The sequence below is a fragment of the Pseudopipra pipra genome, chromosome 1, assembly GCF_036250125.1.
Source record: "Pseudopipra pipra isolate bDixPip1 chromosome 1, bDixPip1.hap1, whole genome shotgun sequence".
NCBI classification, from domain to species: Eukaryota; Metazoa; Chordata; class Aves; order Passeriformes; family Pipridae; genus Pseudopipra; species Pseudopipra pipra.
In genome coordinates, this window is record NC_087549.1 from 134,790,721 (window position 1) to 134,808,076 (window position 17,356).

At 39.1% G+C, this 17,356-nt stretch overlaps 1 protein-coding gene across 2 annotated transcripts in view; it reads right to left on the reverse strand.

Annotated features, from left to right (window-relative positions):
• The window catches only part of CUBN (cubilin), a 143,353-nt gene that overhangs the window by 3,045 nt on the left and 122,952 nt on the right, over positions 1 to 17,356 (reverse strand). For both annotated transcript variants that reach the window (XM_064634368.1, XM_064634362.1), the window contains exons 58-64: positions 15,139 to 15,268; positions 14,049 to 14,266; positions 3,695 to 3,900; positions 2,703 to 2,865; positions 2,057 to 2,265; positions 1,242 to 1,389; positions 943 to 1,124 (exon numbers count right to left, since the gene is read on the reverse strand). In XM_064634368.1, the coding sequence (XP_064490438.1) occupies positions 943 to 1,124; positions 1,242 to 1,389; positions 2,057 to 2,265; positions 2,703 to 2,865; positions 3,695 to 3,900; positions 14,049 to 14,266; positions 15,139 to 15,268 (1,256 nt within the window). The remainder of the gene's footprint in view (positions 1 to 942; positions 1,125 to 1,241; positions 1,390 to 2,056; positions 2,266 to 2,702; positions 2,866 to 3,694; positions 3,901 to 14,048; positions 14,267 to 15,138; positions 15,269 to 17,356) is intronic.

The window sequence follows — 17,356 nt, forward strand, 5'->3', positions numbered from 1 at the left end:
ATACTGTTATTTTTACTATTATATATTCTTGTATAGAAGGGAAAAAAAGACCATTAACCAGTCTGCCTGAGTTTTGTAAGTAATTGCACAGAATAAGTATCATCAGAAACAAGCAGCTAAATTTTATGGTATGGTGCATCTCCTGACTGAAGAAAATTACTTAAATAGTAGCTAAGAAGTGCTTTTGCAAACCCATGTTTTACTTTTCATAAGAAATGTTAATATTCCAGATAAAAAGATTAATTCTTTACCCTCTTTTCCCTGGTCACATTAAGACACAGATCATATTACACAGCTCAGATTTAATTTGATTTTTGTCTGAGCTCCAATAATGCTGATCCTCAGATCCATTTCTTGAGACAGTAAAGAGGAAATGAAAAGAGAACTAAATAATGATTCTGCCACAAATATCTGATTTTTCTCATCTGACCAGTGAAGGAGTGAGGATTGCATAGGAGAAGGATATGCATTTTATTGACACAAAGTGCCTTTGCAAGTATCCTACACTTGTCACTAGAGCTCTTTTTTTTTTTTTTTTTTTTAAGAAAATTAAAAATGCTTTTTTGGGAAAAAAAATATCAAGCAGATGGAATCTACTGCTGGAAAAAAGCATTCATGTTTATGGCTTTCTGTTCATGCATGAAGGTTGATATCGAATGCAAACTCTTCCAGATTGCTCTGTTAACTGGGTAACCTCAACAAGCGCTAGGTAAAGATGAGTTAGCTAATAATGAAACTACTTATTCACTGGTTTTGGACTTACTGTAGTGGGTATTGTTTAATCTCTTAATATAACACCTAAGTACCTTTCACCATAAAACTGTAGCAATAAATTAGTCCCTTATGTCAGTTCAGCTCAGACTTGATCAGAGCTTATTAATATCCTTTGAATTCAGCACATTTTGACACAGGCCCACAAAATATGTATACTTGGCTCGATACCTCTAGGAAATCACGTGAACAGTGGATACTGTCTTCCAAACTGAAAGCATGGAAAAAGAGAGATATTGTGTGATTTGGGGGAGCTCGTAGAATGATAGAACAATCCATATTATTGAGGTGACGACCAGGCCAGCCAGGGCTCTTCAGGTAACCAAATGACTGATTATACTCTCTGCTGCAACCTTGAGACAGAAAACCAGAAACATGTAAGGATTTCAGATGTCTGTATTGCTTTTCACTGTATGGCATAAACGGAGGGAATAATAGATAGATTTTTTTAGACATTTCTTCAAGCTTACCTGTAGCTTGATAGGAAAATCTGACTCCGTTATTAATCATGTATTCATCTGACTTGAACGTCACGATGGCAGTGCGATCGTAAGAATAAAATTTGGGGATTGGAAAAGTTTCAGTGCCACAGAATCTATGGACTGACCCTTGGCCATGCTGGAATTGAATACATGTCACAAGTTAATTATATAATTCAGTTTTCTACTTCCTGAACTTGAGGTAAATAAATCTCTCAACAGCTTCTGTACCAACTATGCAATTGTATTTCAAAGTTCTCATGGAAATCACTAAATAATGTTTCAACATTTTATGTTGAATTATTATGAGAAACATATCATGTAACAGGTATTGTCATGGTAAAATGAGAAATAATGAAAGGAGGTTTAGAATAATGTAATATAAGGGACATAAACATTTGGGCTTTTTTTTTGTGGTGTTTTTCACAAACACTCTTCTTGGCATCAGTATTCATTTTTACTACGGTTCTTGCATGGAAGGAAGTAAAATTAGTTTATGGAAACTCACTGTCGGGCAGTATTTTCTGGGTGTTAAGTTTGGCAGAACTGTTACTTGGTGCAAGTGGGAAAAACTGTGTAACACTTACCCAGGTCTAATTCAATCTGTGCACAGTGTGCTTCCATGAGGTCTGTGTACCAGTTAACCCACCTTAGCTGGGGCACAGTGTGTAACGCTTTGGATGTGCTTCTCACACAGTATCATCAATCAATCTATTACCAAATGCTGGGTTTCTCCTTCCTCTCTTTCCAAGGAGGGATGAGAGCTGAATGTGAATGTGGAATGGTATCACCTGTAAATTTCTTACTGTTGGTGAGTCCTGGAGCTCTAGGTAGTTCTGAGAGCAGTCCTGGCTGGAATGGAGGTGGAAGGCCTCTACCTCTACCCTGACTTGCTGTTGCGGAGGGGCATCAATGACCCAAGTACAGAGAGTAAATGGTGGATACTCATTCGGAAAGTTAGGAGATGTTGCAGTCAGGGATGTAGAAGTTGCATTATATATTCCTCCACACAGGCCTGCATAGAGCAGTAACAAATGCATCAGAGTGAAAACTTTTTAAACTGGGAAAAAATATTTTGTGAGGAAAACTACACTGGTTGGTATACTTTTATATTTACATCTGAGTCTCTAGAAGGAGAAAGAAAGTAAAACACATGCTAATGTTGCCAATGTATGTCATAAAACTCAAATAAATATTTGTTGCCTATTTGTTAACAATCTGCGAGCATTCCTGTTTTGCACTCCAGACTGACAGTCACCTTACAATCAGTCAAGACCAAGGAGAATTGCACTGGGGTCTAGCAGAGCTGCTTACAGATGCTGTGCTATGGACTATTTTTGCCCTTTCCTGAGCCTTATATCTATGACAAATTTTGATGAATTACTATTTAAATATAAATATCCACAAAAGAATCACAACAATATATATGCATACATATATATGAATACGTACGATCCACTGTGACGTAGGTAGCATTGAAACCCTCCCTTTCCACAGAATTGTCTGTGACAAATTTCACAGTCAAGGAATTACGGGTAGAGAGAAAAGGAGCTGGCACTGTAGATCCACAGAATGTGCCAACTAAATTGTCATTTTCATTATCTCCATCGTAAAGCTGAAAGAAGAAGAGTATGTAAGCCACTAATAGTTTAGGCACAACAAACAAATAAAGAGAAATAAAATTGTATGACCCCTTCTTTTTCTTTTACTTGAAAGTGCAGTACGTGCTCTTGTGCTTTAACAGGATGTTCTTGATGACCATAATTATTCACTGCCATATTAACTAATTCTGTTGGACAGTAAATCTCATTATGGAACATTCTGGTTCTGTCTCAGCAAATCTATCAAAAACACTATTATATTTTAATTTGGCATTCTGATTTCTTTATTATATGTGAACTCAAAGTGCTTTTCAGTGGGAAGGTTGATTTTATTCATCAAAATGTATAATGAATTCCTAGTTTCATTGAGAATGTCTAATGTTCAACAGAATCTGTAACACTCCTTGGTGGAAATTATTTAGCAGCATTCTGCTATCTGACATTTTGTATGCTCATCTCCAAGAAAATAGCTTCCACGGGTGAGCAGTGAGCACCAAGACTTGTGTATCCAAAATTTTATGAATTCAAGATCTTTCAACTGTATGATAATGAATCTGCAAGTTTACTTTAAAAGTATTTGAGTTTTGTTTTCTGTGAAATAAATATCGATTTATATGGGTAGCCTAAGAAGCTGTCCCCATAACAATGTTAAAACTCTTATTGGTTTCCAAAAAGGCAGAATGACATCTGGAGTAGTAATCCAACCCAATGAAAAAAAATAATTACGTTAAGCAATTTAATTTCTTCTTAAGACCATTTTCTATTAATTAAGTTAGCCTCGTGGAGAAGATAATGGATTGTATCCCACTGATATTTTCTTTTTAAAATACACAGATGTCTTACTTTGACATAATCATATCGGCAAATCCGAGCAGTCCGTGCTTCAAGTGCAAATGAAGTGAAGGTGAGGTTGATCAGTTTGTTTACAGGTGCACTTATGGTCCACACACAGTCCAGATTTTTCTCATATCTTCTGGTCACATTGGAGACTGGGGGGCCAAAGGTATAAGCTGAAGCTGTCAAGTAACCACCACAGCCATTCTGAGGTCCTGTTGAAGACAGAGAAGCTTTTTAAAAGCCATTACTGGCATTTATTTAATCTTCAACTCTTTAATGTCAAGCCAGCAGCTTTTTTTTTTTTCTATGCTACAGTCCTTTTTACTGTCCTGTCTTGCAAGGACTATCTCAGTGATGAAAAGACTTTCAACACAGAGAGATATGAATCACAATTAGATTTCATGGAGTGAATTAAGAAAGGCTCATGTCTTCTGTTAAGATTAAAAACAGTATCTATTTTGAAAATGTAGCAAGAGGTTTTTTAAAAGGGACTGTAAGAAGACAAAGGACAGAAACGAAACAAAAGAGCAGTGGTCCGAAGGCCTTTGGAAGGGATTCTTGCCAGCCGGTGAGAATATTTGGTCAGTAGGGGGCACTGGGTTGTTGGCTTTGAAAATGTGGTATTTTCTTATTTTGGCAATACAATGGCGTCCTAGGGGGATTGAATTTGGCAACCTGACGCTGGGACTCAGACTCATATTCATGAATCTAGCTAAAAGGGACTTCTGGAAGCATTTTGCTTGGTGGGAACTTACAAGCCCTCTGAAACACAGGCTGCTTCTCATTTGAATCCCACAGATCGGGCTAAGTTCTGGACTTATGTGCTGTGAAAATTCAAGCCCTATAATGTCAGTAACATTGAAAGAACTTAACTTTGGAGAAAAGCAGTTATTAGGAGATCAGAACCTCTTTATTGCATCGAATTACAAACAAGAAAAAATACAGACTACTGAAGGGCTTTTTTTTTTTTTTTTTTTAAGTTTGATTTCTACGGGCAGGACTGGGCTAGTAAATGTGATCAATTTATTTACTTCCTTCCCCAGTCTCTATGGGGTCTCTTGACCACTTATTTAACTCAGGAATTCAAATAAAATGTGGTTTATACACTTGGTTTTGGGTCCGATAGTTTTTGCAAACTTCACAGAGCGAGGCAGTAACTGCAAGCAGCCTGTTGTCTCCCACAGCAAATCCATTTACGAGCATTCCATAATGAACGAAGCTACAGCTGTGGCTGAGCAACATGAGCGGAGTTTCAGAATTTCATCTGCATATGTAAAATATGCTTGTCTGGCACATTCAGTGACTTAACCTTGACATGTTGTTACATTTCCAGACATATAAAACTGTGCCTTACTTGAACTACAGTATTACAAAAGATCACTCTGGGGAAAAATCAGCATCCAAGGATCAGGATTGCATCAGTAACCCAGTGCTGGAGAGAGCCCTGTCTTGGAGACTGTAATGGTTAAACCAGAGTGACTAAGGCTAAATGTCATCCTGCTCTACTAACCAAAGCCGGAAAAACCCCACCCTGCAAAGAAGTTTGCTTAACCCCAAAATCTTAATAACACGTGATTTCTGCTTTTGCTATAGCTAAAAATGATCAGAAGAGACTTATTACCAAGTGAAAAAGCCAGGAATTAGTAGATTATTGTCCAGTTTTTCAGGCAGTTAATGAAGTTGGAAACTAGGAAAAGTGTGAGTGTTCATTCCAATGCCACTGCAGAAGGCGAGAACAACAGCAGGGGAAATGTGAGCAATAAATCACTTTCTTACAAATAGTCTAGGAAGGAGGAAAATGTCAGACAGGAGGGTGCCTGAGCCCTAAGAGTGCAGTTTCACTGTATTTTTTTCTTTGTTCACCCTTCTGCATGATTTATTCAGTCTCCCTGAAACAATCTTGTTGGAGCCATTTCCTGCTCAGCATTTTGAACATCGTCAACTAAACATAACATTAAGCATATAAATGTCAGTCATAGATCATAATCTAGCTATCCAGCCCTGCAATATTGAGTCCAGACTGATATATGGGTCAGGCACTTACAAAGCTCCCCTTCACCTTTTTTAAAGTTAGAATTGCAGAGATGCCAGTCAGACCACGGCAACAGGAGTCAGGGAATTGCCACAGAGCCACACAACAGGAAGGCTCTCAGTGCTACTGGATTGTACTTTCTTTGAATATCAAATGGACCTTTGCAATGGTGAACTTCACTGCTAGCTGTGCAGTGAAAGACAGCTCAGATGACAAAAAATACAGGTGTGGGTAAGCTGTGTGTGTACAGCATATGAAATGGACCTGACAGAGAGAGAAGCAGGCCAAATTCACATTATCAGAAAATTAATTCTAGCTAGTATAGTATAGCCAGTAATAGCTTCTAAGGGCAGATAAATTACTAAAAGTGTGATTTATAGTTAATAAAGATGAGGTTTCATCATTAGCTTTCACAGTGCCTACACTGCTTAGCTGCGGTAGAGTCAGATGCTTACAGGACAGTACATTATAAATACATCTAGACTGAAAGCTGACCAGATATCAAGTAGCCTGCCATCAGGGCAAATAAAGAGCAGCCCTTGTTGAAAAATCTATCCATCTTGGTGCTTTTCAGTACTGATCAATGTTACATCTGATTGCAACCACTAGAAGTTACACAATAGTGAAGCTGTACAGATCAAGGGAACACCCACAAGTAAATGAAGAACCAACTGCTTAACAGAAGGGAACTTGTGCTAAGAGAAACAGTACTGCTCTGCATTTTAGCCAGGACACAACATATTGTTTTAAAAATCAGCACCACTTCTGAATAGAAGGCCGAAGAGTAGCCGCCTTTAATGGAGAGATATTCACCACTGGCTAACACAGCCAGAAAAAAAATGTAGCTAAAATTTAGGAAAAATCTGGGCCTGAGAAGTCTGTTAATTTGTAGAACAGACTCTTAGATATTAAAAGCTAAACTTGATTAAAATAATGAGAAATGTACCTTATAGAACAGTTTGTATGCCAGCAGATGGACCAGCTATATGGCTGACTGTGTTGTTTCAGTTTCTGGTTTCTTATTTAAAATAAAAATCATAAGGTCATCATAAATCAGATGGCAATCTTATCTTCCTCATAAACAGCTTGCCAGAGAACACAAATTATCAGAAGAACTAGGGCACACACTGTCACCACTAATTGCTTTTGGAGGGAAGCATTAATGAAACTAAAAGGCTGAAGGACCATTCAGAAAAGAAGGAATTGAAGGTTCCTTATGGCAAATAAAAATAATTACAGCAGAGACCAAGCACATGTTTCTCTGTTAAGAGTTATACCCTCTAGATATGAAATGAAGAAGAAGATAAATCTTTGAAGCTGCCTGCCTTTGAAGCACAGCCAGGGGTAAGGTTCATTTATACAGGTATGGGTGCAGTGTAAGGGAGCCTACTGAATAGTCTGAAATCAACTAAACCACTGAAATTTCAAAACACAGCAAAGTAATTTTGCTGCCCTTCCCTTCTTAACAAGTGAGCACCCCAAATGGCTACTAGAAGGCAGCAAAGTTCAAAGAACTGTTCTAGTTCCGCTTGAACAGTAAGGAAAATCCTCTCCCAGAATTTTGAATCTCATTTGGTTTTACCTAGAAGCATCCCTGGAAACTCAAGACTCCTCTCTGATCTGAACTAAAGATCAGAATACCCAAAGATTAACTCGGTCAAGACTAATGCTTCTTTCCTGATGGGTCTTATTTCCAGTGCAGAGGAGTGGCTGGATTAATTGTGGCAGCAATAATTATCTTGTAGATTGGTTGGATCGTGGCTTCAAACAGTAAGGCTCGGAAGGACAGGGCTGGAGAGAGGAACTGTACTGTTCTACTTTGTCTCAAGGCTGATACTGAAGGTTGGTAAACCTTTGCAAGCTGAGCTGAGTTGTTCCCATGTTTGGTAATTGCTGCACCAACTTTGTGTGGCTGCAGAGCCCTGGCAGAAGTGCCAGTCCTGACCACAGAGCCTGAAACATTTCAGGAGATCTCTGAAAGCACAGGGCCCTTTTTAGTCTATAGACCAGCCTTTAGGTAGAAAGGTTTTCTGACTGGTTTGATGGCCTGGCAATGGTACCAGCAGTGACATTTAGGACTGCAAAGCCCCAGTATCCTGCTTTAGCAGGATTTTGCAAATTCAGTCAGATGAAGTTCATACTCTTAAGTTTTTTTGGGCTGATACCAAATATAACGGTCCAGACATGCTCTGTGCCAAGCCTGCATAACTGTAGTCTATGTACTGTCCTATCCATCTCCTAGATGCTTGTCTGGGAGACCAGAGGCAGATATGCAGTCTTGCCTCATTCTAGCACTTACTAATACTGCATCAGAGTCCATATTTGGCATCACAGTGCCCAGGCCTTTGCAGGTCTCTTGTGATGTGAATCAGAATTGTCTCCTTGCCTCTTTTTCATATGCACCAGAGGACAGATTTTCAGCTGAAGAAGTCATGGATTTCAGTCAAGCTAAGACAATCATGCCATTAGAGAGTTTACCCACAGTTGTGTGATGTGCCATTAATCTGAATATCCCATCAGCTTCCAACCATTTAGTCACTACAAAGATATGTAATCACTGTGTCTGAAAATAAGTTTTCACCTAATTTTTTCAGATCAGTCAGAAATATCTTTTTTGAATGTCTGCCTCTCTTGTCTGTCCAATCTGAGCATGCAGGACCCCCTTATATTTATTTTGCTTTGGAAGAAGAAATCCTTCACTGGAGATATTCAAGAACCATATGGATGCAATCCTGTGCAATGTGCTCTAAGATGACTCTGTCTGAGCAGTGAGGTTGGACCATGTGACCCAATGTGGTCCCTTCCAACCTGAACCATTCTGTGACTCTGCAATTAAATGACTGACATTTCTGAGAGGCATTTGTAGGTTATCCCTTAGCTCAACACTTGTATTCTTTTCCAAGATACCAAAGAGATCTGTTTCAACACTGCAAATGCTTTCTAAATTTAGTCAGATTTCAAGCTGATGCGTATTTTTATATTTGAGCCCCAAAATACATTTAGAAACAGTCCAGGAACTGTGACTTAGGAACATATATTCTGAGCTTGTCACAGATGTTTTTATTTTCATGGACTATAATAAGATCAAGAAAAGATATTATTAGCCACAATTTATTCATTATTTTAATAGATTAAACTAATCATAGTTCATCCATGACAATGTAATGAAATGTGTAATACTGATGTGTAATATATTTGGCAAAAATTGTGTGAACCAAAAGCCCAAAGAAATTTCTGCCAGAAGACTTGTGAGATTCAGACAATTTGCTTCTCAGCTAAACCCTCTGCAGCATCAGGTTCCAAGTTCAGGTTGGATACCTTAACATACACCCCTGGAAATCAGTCCTAGTGGGCTGTGAAATCTCTGCCAGTCACTGCTGCATGAGAAAATGCAACAGCATTCACATGCCACAGTCAAGGACACATTCTTCTACGATTTTTTTTTTTTGTTGGAGGAAGAAAAGTTTGAAGGATGCAGCTTTCCCACAGGCCATAACTGCTGTTGTCAGTGCAGGTGCCAACCTTATTTACATAAATCAGTGCAATGAACTACTGCTGATGGTGTGAGAATTTAGAAATTACTCACAAAAGGACACCTAACCCTGACTTATGCAGCAGAATAACCAAACCAATATTTTACACTTTATATTGCACATTCAGATTTTTTTTCAGCAATTCTGAACAACCCAGAAAGAATCTGCAGCAACTGTGCATCCTGAACACTGCCAAAAATCTGCACCTCGAAACTGAAGGTAGAGTGAGCCATGGTTTCAATCTGCAGGGCAGAAGAGCATGTAGAACTAAATTAAGAATTTTTTTGTTGTTGTTGACAATATAAAATAGTATTAAAATGCTGTGAAAATTCTACTGGACCAATTTTTTAAAAAGTAAACTTTAATTTCATTAGGGGAGAGGATAACAATAAATGTGTTTGTGAGAGCACTTGGTGTATTGTATTCCAAACAGGAAGTAAGTAATTCAATACACAGAAGATAAAATAAAGGAAGGCAGATCCCTCTGGGTGATTTAACAAGTAAGCTACAGATCATCTGATCAGGAAAAAACCCATATAGATTATAATCTATTTCTATTATACATATACTAGATTATTTATTTAAATTACCTATTAATGCATTTTTCTGGTATATCAGGAAAGATTTATATTTCCAACTATTTTTTTTCTAAAGTCTATTTGCTTGTGATTATTTTCCTTATGCAAAATGATTAATATTCATTCCATAGAAATGCTCATTGCAATAAAAAGAATGGAGAGATCCTTAAGGGAAAAACTGAGCAAATTTAGGACAATGCAAAGGATGGAGTGTTTCATTTAACATTCCAACAGCCTAATGGTTGCCAAAGGTTTTGGAGACATTTCTCCTGCCCTAGAGCCAACACTAGTCTTCTCATTGTTGCCACCCTATTCTTCGTGCCTGTCTATAACCATCTGGTTTTCCTCGTCTCATGTTTAAATCATAATCTTTTTGTGACAGCAGATTCCTCTGCCTAGTGCAGAGGAATTGTGGCCCCTGAGCTCGTAAGCCCCAAGGTAGTGCAAACAAGGGATGACATTGATATTAATCCAGTGCATGATACTTGTCTGTCACAAAGCATAAACTTGAATTTCTCCTGCATGCTCACAAAAGATAGTATAAAAAAAAGGGAGAGGAAAGAGCTGGCTACAGCTTGAAGTCAAGCAGAATTTAGGGCAGTAGAGAAAAAGCAGAAAAGCTTCCTCCTCTCCTCCATCCCACCTTTCCCGCTGTCCCAACTCTGTTGCAGTTTTACCTGTATTGTGTGAATTAACCTCAGGAAGAGCTTTCTGACTCAACCTACTTATCTAATCATGTGCAACACTTTTTGCTTCTTGCAAATTCATGTGGCTTCCTTAGACAGCCTCAATGAGCTGAGCTGTATTTCAGAAAACCCCTCGATCCTTCTCCTATTGTTTAGAATGTGATGTATTTTTTCATTACTGAGACAATGGAGCTATGCACACGAGCAGAGAGCTTTCAAGGAGAAATTATTTGCTGTTAATAAGGTCACAGCTACATCTCCTGACAGGCATTGCTGACTCTTTAAGAACAAGAAAAAAACCCATATGTTTTCTTAGCCTTTGTGTCATAAGCCTCAGAGTGATCACAAATTGAGGTGAGAGTCACCCCACTACTGAATGGGAATAGGCAGAAGCTCCATTTATCACCAAAGTCTTATTTGTGCTATTACAGCAGGGATGGCAGAGGTATGTGCAGGCTCTGTCCCTGCCAGCCAGGGTCAGCTGAAAAGCTCAGATCTCTCCTTAGAGCTCAAGAGATAATCAGTAGATCTTTGGCCAAGTCACAAGCTCATTACACGCAGACCTCATTCTTTGGGGAGAGATCTTAGCTTTCCTTCCTTCACTGAGACATCTCATGTAACCAAATGCCTTAAGCTGATATTGATTTCTCTCTTCTCATCCTTTTATTGATTGCCTAGAGGAGCACATGCTCACTGTGGAAAGGAGGCATAATTCTCATTTTACAGACTGAAAACAGAGGCAGAAAAAAAAGGTCAGTGGTAACTAAGAGGAGTCTGTCTTTCCATAAATCTAACACTTGGAGCAGGCTAAGATCTTCCAGTCAGCCCAGCTCACCAGCTCAGCCTGAGAGCATTTCCAAGTGATTCCAAAAATGGGGCTGATAAGTGTCCAAACTTAGTAGCAGAAATAGTGAAATGATAAACCCTCTGATCCACACCACAAGGACCACATGTCCCACTGCCTCAAATGCACCATGTCACAGAGTGGGTTATGACAGAGTGCTGCTTGTGAAATGTGCACTTAACATTATATTGCACAGTGTACAGGGTAGTATGGGGAAAGAAAAGACATTTCACAAGAAAGGTGAGATGTTGCTGTACTTCAAATTAACACTATTTCATACTTTCTGTTAGTCTCCTTTTTCTGACTAGTGGGGGGACCTTGAATATTCTAGTGGGTGCAGGATCAGTGATGCAAACAAATTGTTTTAATAAAAACAGAGCACATTTTTCTACAGAAATGTCAGGGTTTAACATTTTGAGTGCCTGGAAGCCGCTGCATTTTGGCAGTACCCTTAAGAGAAGTCTGATCAGGAAAGAAATTTGAAGAGCTTGTGAGGAAAGGAAATAGTTTAGTTTACTACAAACAGAAACAATGTACTGTTTCTGCTCCATTCTTTCCAATACATAATCAGGGTCACTCACAACATGAAACAGAGACCAATAATTATGTTATCCAGTTGTGCTTCCCTAGGGTAACTAGAGAATAATGTGCTCATTGTCATCCAACAGAGAATGAGGCTTCTTGTTTCTCTACAGATACCATCTTCCTCATTTAAGAGATTTATCATTATTAATTGTCATCTGATTGCATTTGTACTCTTACAAAACCACATGGGTTTTATCTTTTGAAAGACATAAGGGAGCTTCTCTAAAGCACCATGTAGAATAACAGGCTTTTTGATCTTCATGGTTTTATTCTCTTTCATTTGAAGCACAATCTCAGACTTCATAGTACGAAGATGTGTCACAGATTTTCCTGGCTCCATTTTTTAGGCAAGCCAAACTGGAAACATTTATAGGATGTGACTCATTTTTTCCTCTTATAATATACTTTTCTACTTTTTGGCCATTTTGTACTAGTATGGGACTGCCAGGATCCTTGCTAATGGCTGTGTGGTTTAGTCCCTGTGGCTTACTTCCCACAGTGAAGAAAGAAGACCTACCATTAAGCATCTCACCACCATGGGCTCTTTGTCACACAACCCACATCTCCGCTTGGTCATCTTTTATAACTTGCAACTCCATTGCTCCTGAGTAACTCCTGCAACATCATGATCCTTGGGAGCCTCCTTGGGAGCCTCCTTGGGACATTTCCTTGGGAGCCTCCAGAAATGTCCCTCCAAAACATAGCCTAATAGATGTCAAAGTTTATTCATAAAAGGCTTCTCCTCACTCTAGGAAATTATCAGGCATGATACTGATGTGAAGAGCTTGGCTTGTGTTCTGTTGTGTGCTTAAACAGAATATCTGGCAAGTTGCACAAACAAATCTAAAGTCAGTGGCTAAAAAAGTTGACTAAATGCCAACAGGAAGAGCAAAAGCTTGGGGAGTTCCTGATGATCTCACTCTGGAAACATGAACCCAGGCTGCAGGGGATCTATAACAACTGATACCTCGGGTTTAAAGACAGCAACATGTGAAGCAACATTATGTTACCTGGAATACAGTTCACAAGAGGGGTCTTAATGATACTTGTAGCAATTATTTAGTGTGAAGCAAAGGAAGAGTTAATAATAGTAATAACCATGAGGTTCTGTGGGAATATTTTTCTTGGCAAGGCCAAGTAGAACCAGTTATTTTCCTTATCTGTAAATACTTTCTCAGACTGTATCAAATGAGAAAGTCACTGGCTAGGGGCAGGGAGGGGATTCAATGACTCAGCAGAAGACTATGTTTGTTCTGCCACAAAGGCCTTTCATTCTGATCTGTCTGAGCGCCAGCTTTGCTAACTGGACATTTACTTCTTTCTAGATCACAAAACCCATGGAGTTAATTACACAGGGGACTAGTAGAGATGACATGAAATCAATTTACATGTAATAATTATTTGTTGCTTACCTTCCCTGAAGCAATTCAGAGGTTATAAGAAGATAAAAAACTCCTTTTACACCTTGATCTTAAAAAGACTACTGAGTTTAAGCTGTTTTTTAAGGCAATAATCAAACTTTGCCTCTTCCTCTTGTGCCATCAAAACATTTAATGTCCAGTGCCTTCTTACTATGATCCCATTTATGTTATGGTCAGCTAACCAGAATGATCCTGCAAATCAGTAGAAATCAGAACAATGGTGCTTGGGGGGGAACCAAAATCTTACCTCAACGTTTTAGTTCTTAAAAAGGTGTGAGGTGAACTGAAAGGAAATGGAAACCGAGGATAGATTGAAAGGAGGCATCTTTAGTGCACCACCAACCTCTGACTACAGAAGAATGAGAATTCTCAGATATTGCATTATTTCCCCCAAAAGACAGACCTTTGGGTGCTGCTAAGCCTTCAGTCGCCCAAGAAATGCCTGTGCCTTCAGAGAGGCAGGAAAAGAATAGCAAAGCATAAAAGGAATCAGTTCAAAACCAGACTGGAATGCAGGGATCCCATAAGCCTAGTGTTTAGCTTAGTTCACTCAATTTTCACAAAATCAGAAACATTCTTCCACTTCTAGCACCCCTAGTGAGGCAGATCACAACTGCTTCTCACTAAAAGAAATTACTTACCAGCAAATTCTTGGGGTTATGAGTCTGATAATATGCTTACCTAAGGTCTGCCTGAAAGATGCTTTCCATCCCCTGTCTGCTCCATAGAAGTCAGTGCTAAACACCAGGAACAACTTATTACCGGAGCTCTTAATACTGGGAGGCAGTTCTGAGCCACAGAATTTCCCGAGGAGAGGAGCATGGGTATCTGAGCCATCATATACTGCCACATAATCTTTGTAGCAGGAGGGAGATATTTCAAGCTGGAAGCTGTTGAATCTGCAAAACACAACTGGAGCTTTAGGTATCACATTTTCATTTCTATTCCTGTGTTACATGTGTTTTTAGTGCTTGAGGGAAAATCCAAGTACTAGCAATAGCCAAAGCCATACACAGACAAAACATATCTCTTCAGAAACAAACAAGCAGAACTATTAGCTGCATGGCAAAACACTTCAGCCAACTAGTCTCAAAGAAATTGCGACCCTCACCCACTGGGCCTCTTGCAAGGCAAGCTGTCAGCACACCTCAGCTGTCTGTGAAGCAGCAGGTCTCCTTTGTACAAGATAAAATGCAGACGCAGAGTGCAGCCCAGCTGGGTCTTCTGCTAACTTGGGAAATGTTCTCTTAATTCACAATCAGCATATATATGAGTGAAGAATGTATTAGTTTTTTTAATTTCTCAGTGGCAAGATTTTGTGGCAACCATATCCCTCTCTTAGGTAAGACAGCATGCACTCAGAAGTATACTCTTTTGGGGTGGGTATTATTACTTTGGCTTTAAAGTGAGTACCAGTCTTAAAAAGAATTACTATTTTTCTTGTATAAACTCACAGGAGTCTCAGAAGTCCTCAAAGACTGACAGAATTTAACTAAAAAGCATGAGCTGCATTTTTACTATTTCTTAGTCCTCTTGGTAACCAAAGTGGGAACTTAAAACTGTGGTGATATTTTGCACATAACAAGTTGAAGAGAAAGATGTAAGGGAGCCTGAGGTTGATCAAAGTGACTTCAGTAGCCATTTCTCATTTTAGTTAAGCTTTGCCATTGGAAAAGGAAAGACAGACAAAAAATTGTCAATAATTGCTGTCTCTAATGGGAATCAGAGACTTCCCTGTTACTTAATGACAAGCTGAATTTTGATTACATACTTGAGGGCCACTACTTTGCCATTTCCAACTGTGATGTAGTATGAGCAGTTCATGTTGTGGTGATAATCAAGAACTGAATGGGCCGGACTGGAGATAACACCGACAGAGCCACTGAAAATGCCACCACAAGCTGTAGGGGAAACAGAAGAAAAAAGTGATTAGTGTCTGAATACTAGCTTCATCCTAATTCTCATATTTCTTGAAGGTGTTTACCTGTAAGGGAAGAAAAGCCCTTGATAAATTAGGAGCAGTCTTCAGTGTCATGCCTAGAACTGTAGAATGTGAAGACGTCTATCAGGTTGTGCTCTGCTGGGAAGACTACTCAGCATTGAATTAACAGGTTGTTACTACTCCATACCAAATGGCAATGGCTCTGTGTCTGTGCAGTAAAAGACTGAGCCTGATTTCAAGTGTCCTGCAGCAGGACCAGGGAGCACTGGGATGGGGTGGGTACCCCGTGCAGAAGCATGAGTGAGGTGTGTCTAGAGTAGCTCTTCACCCATTCTAGCTTGCAAAGAGAAACCTGGCTGATATGTGGGCAAAGATATCCCTTCATCCAGGCCCTGGAAGCCTCTAAGCAGCCACAATTGGACACACAGCCCTGTCTCTGACTTTTCTGGAATAACTGTATGCAGAACCTCATCATCTGCCAACATCTGGCAGGGTTGGGGCATTACTGTAGCATTTGTTCTGCACAGAGAGGCAGAGAAAAGTCCCCAGGTATCGCTAATCCTGTTTCCCACCTCTCCTTGTGCTGAGACTTGCCAGCAGTGAGGGGTGGCTGAGCTAGAGTATGGAATACTTGCTTTAGTTAAACTTTGCAGCTGTAAATTCAAGGCACTGCTTGGCTTCTCAGAGTTTCACACCATGGATGCAAATGAGGCCAGGATGTGGCTAATGTTTGTTCCCAGCTTCAGTGCTTCAGGGAACAAAAACTATTATAAAACCAACTCTAATCTCCATTGTTAGCTTCAGCCTTTATTTTATAATCTTAACCTTAGCAAAAAAAAAAAAAAAAAAAAGCTTCCCTGCATCCTGTTGATAAATTAGCTCAAAGCCCACACAGTTTTTCATGTTTTAAAGAAGATGCTGTTGCCCAGGCCACCACCTTAACAAAGGCAGTCCCATACAGGGTGGTGTTGGATTCAGAGCCCCTGGCTCCTCAGGCTGGCAGCCTACAGCACTGGCAGATAAAGGACAGGACCTGGGAGGATAAAGAATTAGCATTATTCCACACTAGGAGCAGGGAGCCTTTTTAATTTTTTTTCAGCAAACAATACAACTAGAGGGAAGAGGAATGTTAATTGCCAGGAGCTGCTTTGTATACAACAACAAGCTAATAAGGCTGCAGTCATCTTTCTCAAATGTCAGAAGTCACAAGTCAGATAGCAGCAACTGACTTGAGTGAGTTATGAAGGTCTTTTCCATGACTAACTGCACATTGTCATTTCTCAGTGCCATTCCCTCTGTCTTATCTGTATCAGGCCATTCATTTCATATAAAGAATTTAGCCTTGTGCTTTTTTGTTGTGGCTTTGAACATGAGAAATTCATTAAGGGAAATACCAAAGTTACAAACTCACACTTTACAGTTAAAAATTATGCTTTCAAACATAAAAGTAGTCTCTACCAGTTAAATCTATAAAATATTAAAATTGGTTTTGAAAATAAAATCAATCTTTTGAGATATTTCTGCAGATGTAAATTCTAAAGTCAGTTGGAAACATTTTTTTTGAAATCACATTTGCTCTTTAAAATAGATCTCACGTGACTGACAAAAATAATTATTTTTGGTAAAAATAATTGTCAAAAATTAAAAATATATCTATATCCCAGTTTTTATTTACATTAATACCTGGCACTGCAAGAGGGTCATCAAATGGAGGCATATAGATGTGTCTATTTCAAGATCATGTTCTGCTTCCTGTATGGTATAATATAGTTTCAGAATAACTGAGAATAAGACCATTCTCCTCTACGTGACAAAATATTTTAAATTAAATAAGTTAACTGGTCACATTTCTCCTTAAACAATGTAAAAACAAACAAACAAAATAACCTGCCAAAAATGGTTGCATTCCTTCTCTACAGCAAAGGAAAAGTGCTTCAGTTCCTGACTTGGTCCTATGTAGAGCCTTGAAATGAGAATTGTGTGTGAGGTAACACATAAGCCAGTGTGTTAACATGCACCAAACAGTTCCATGTCCTCGTCCTGAGAG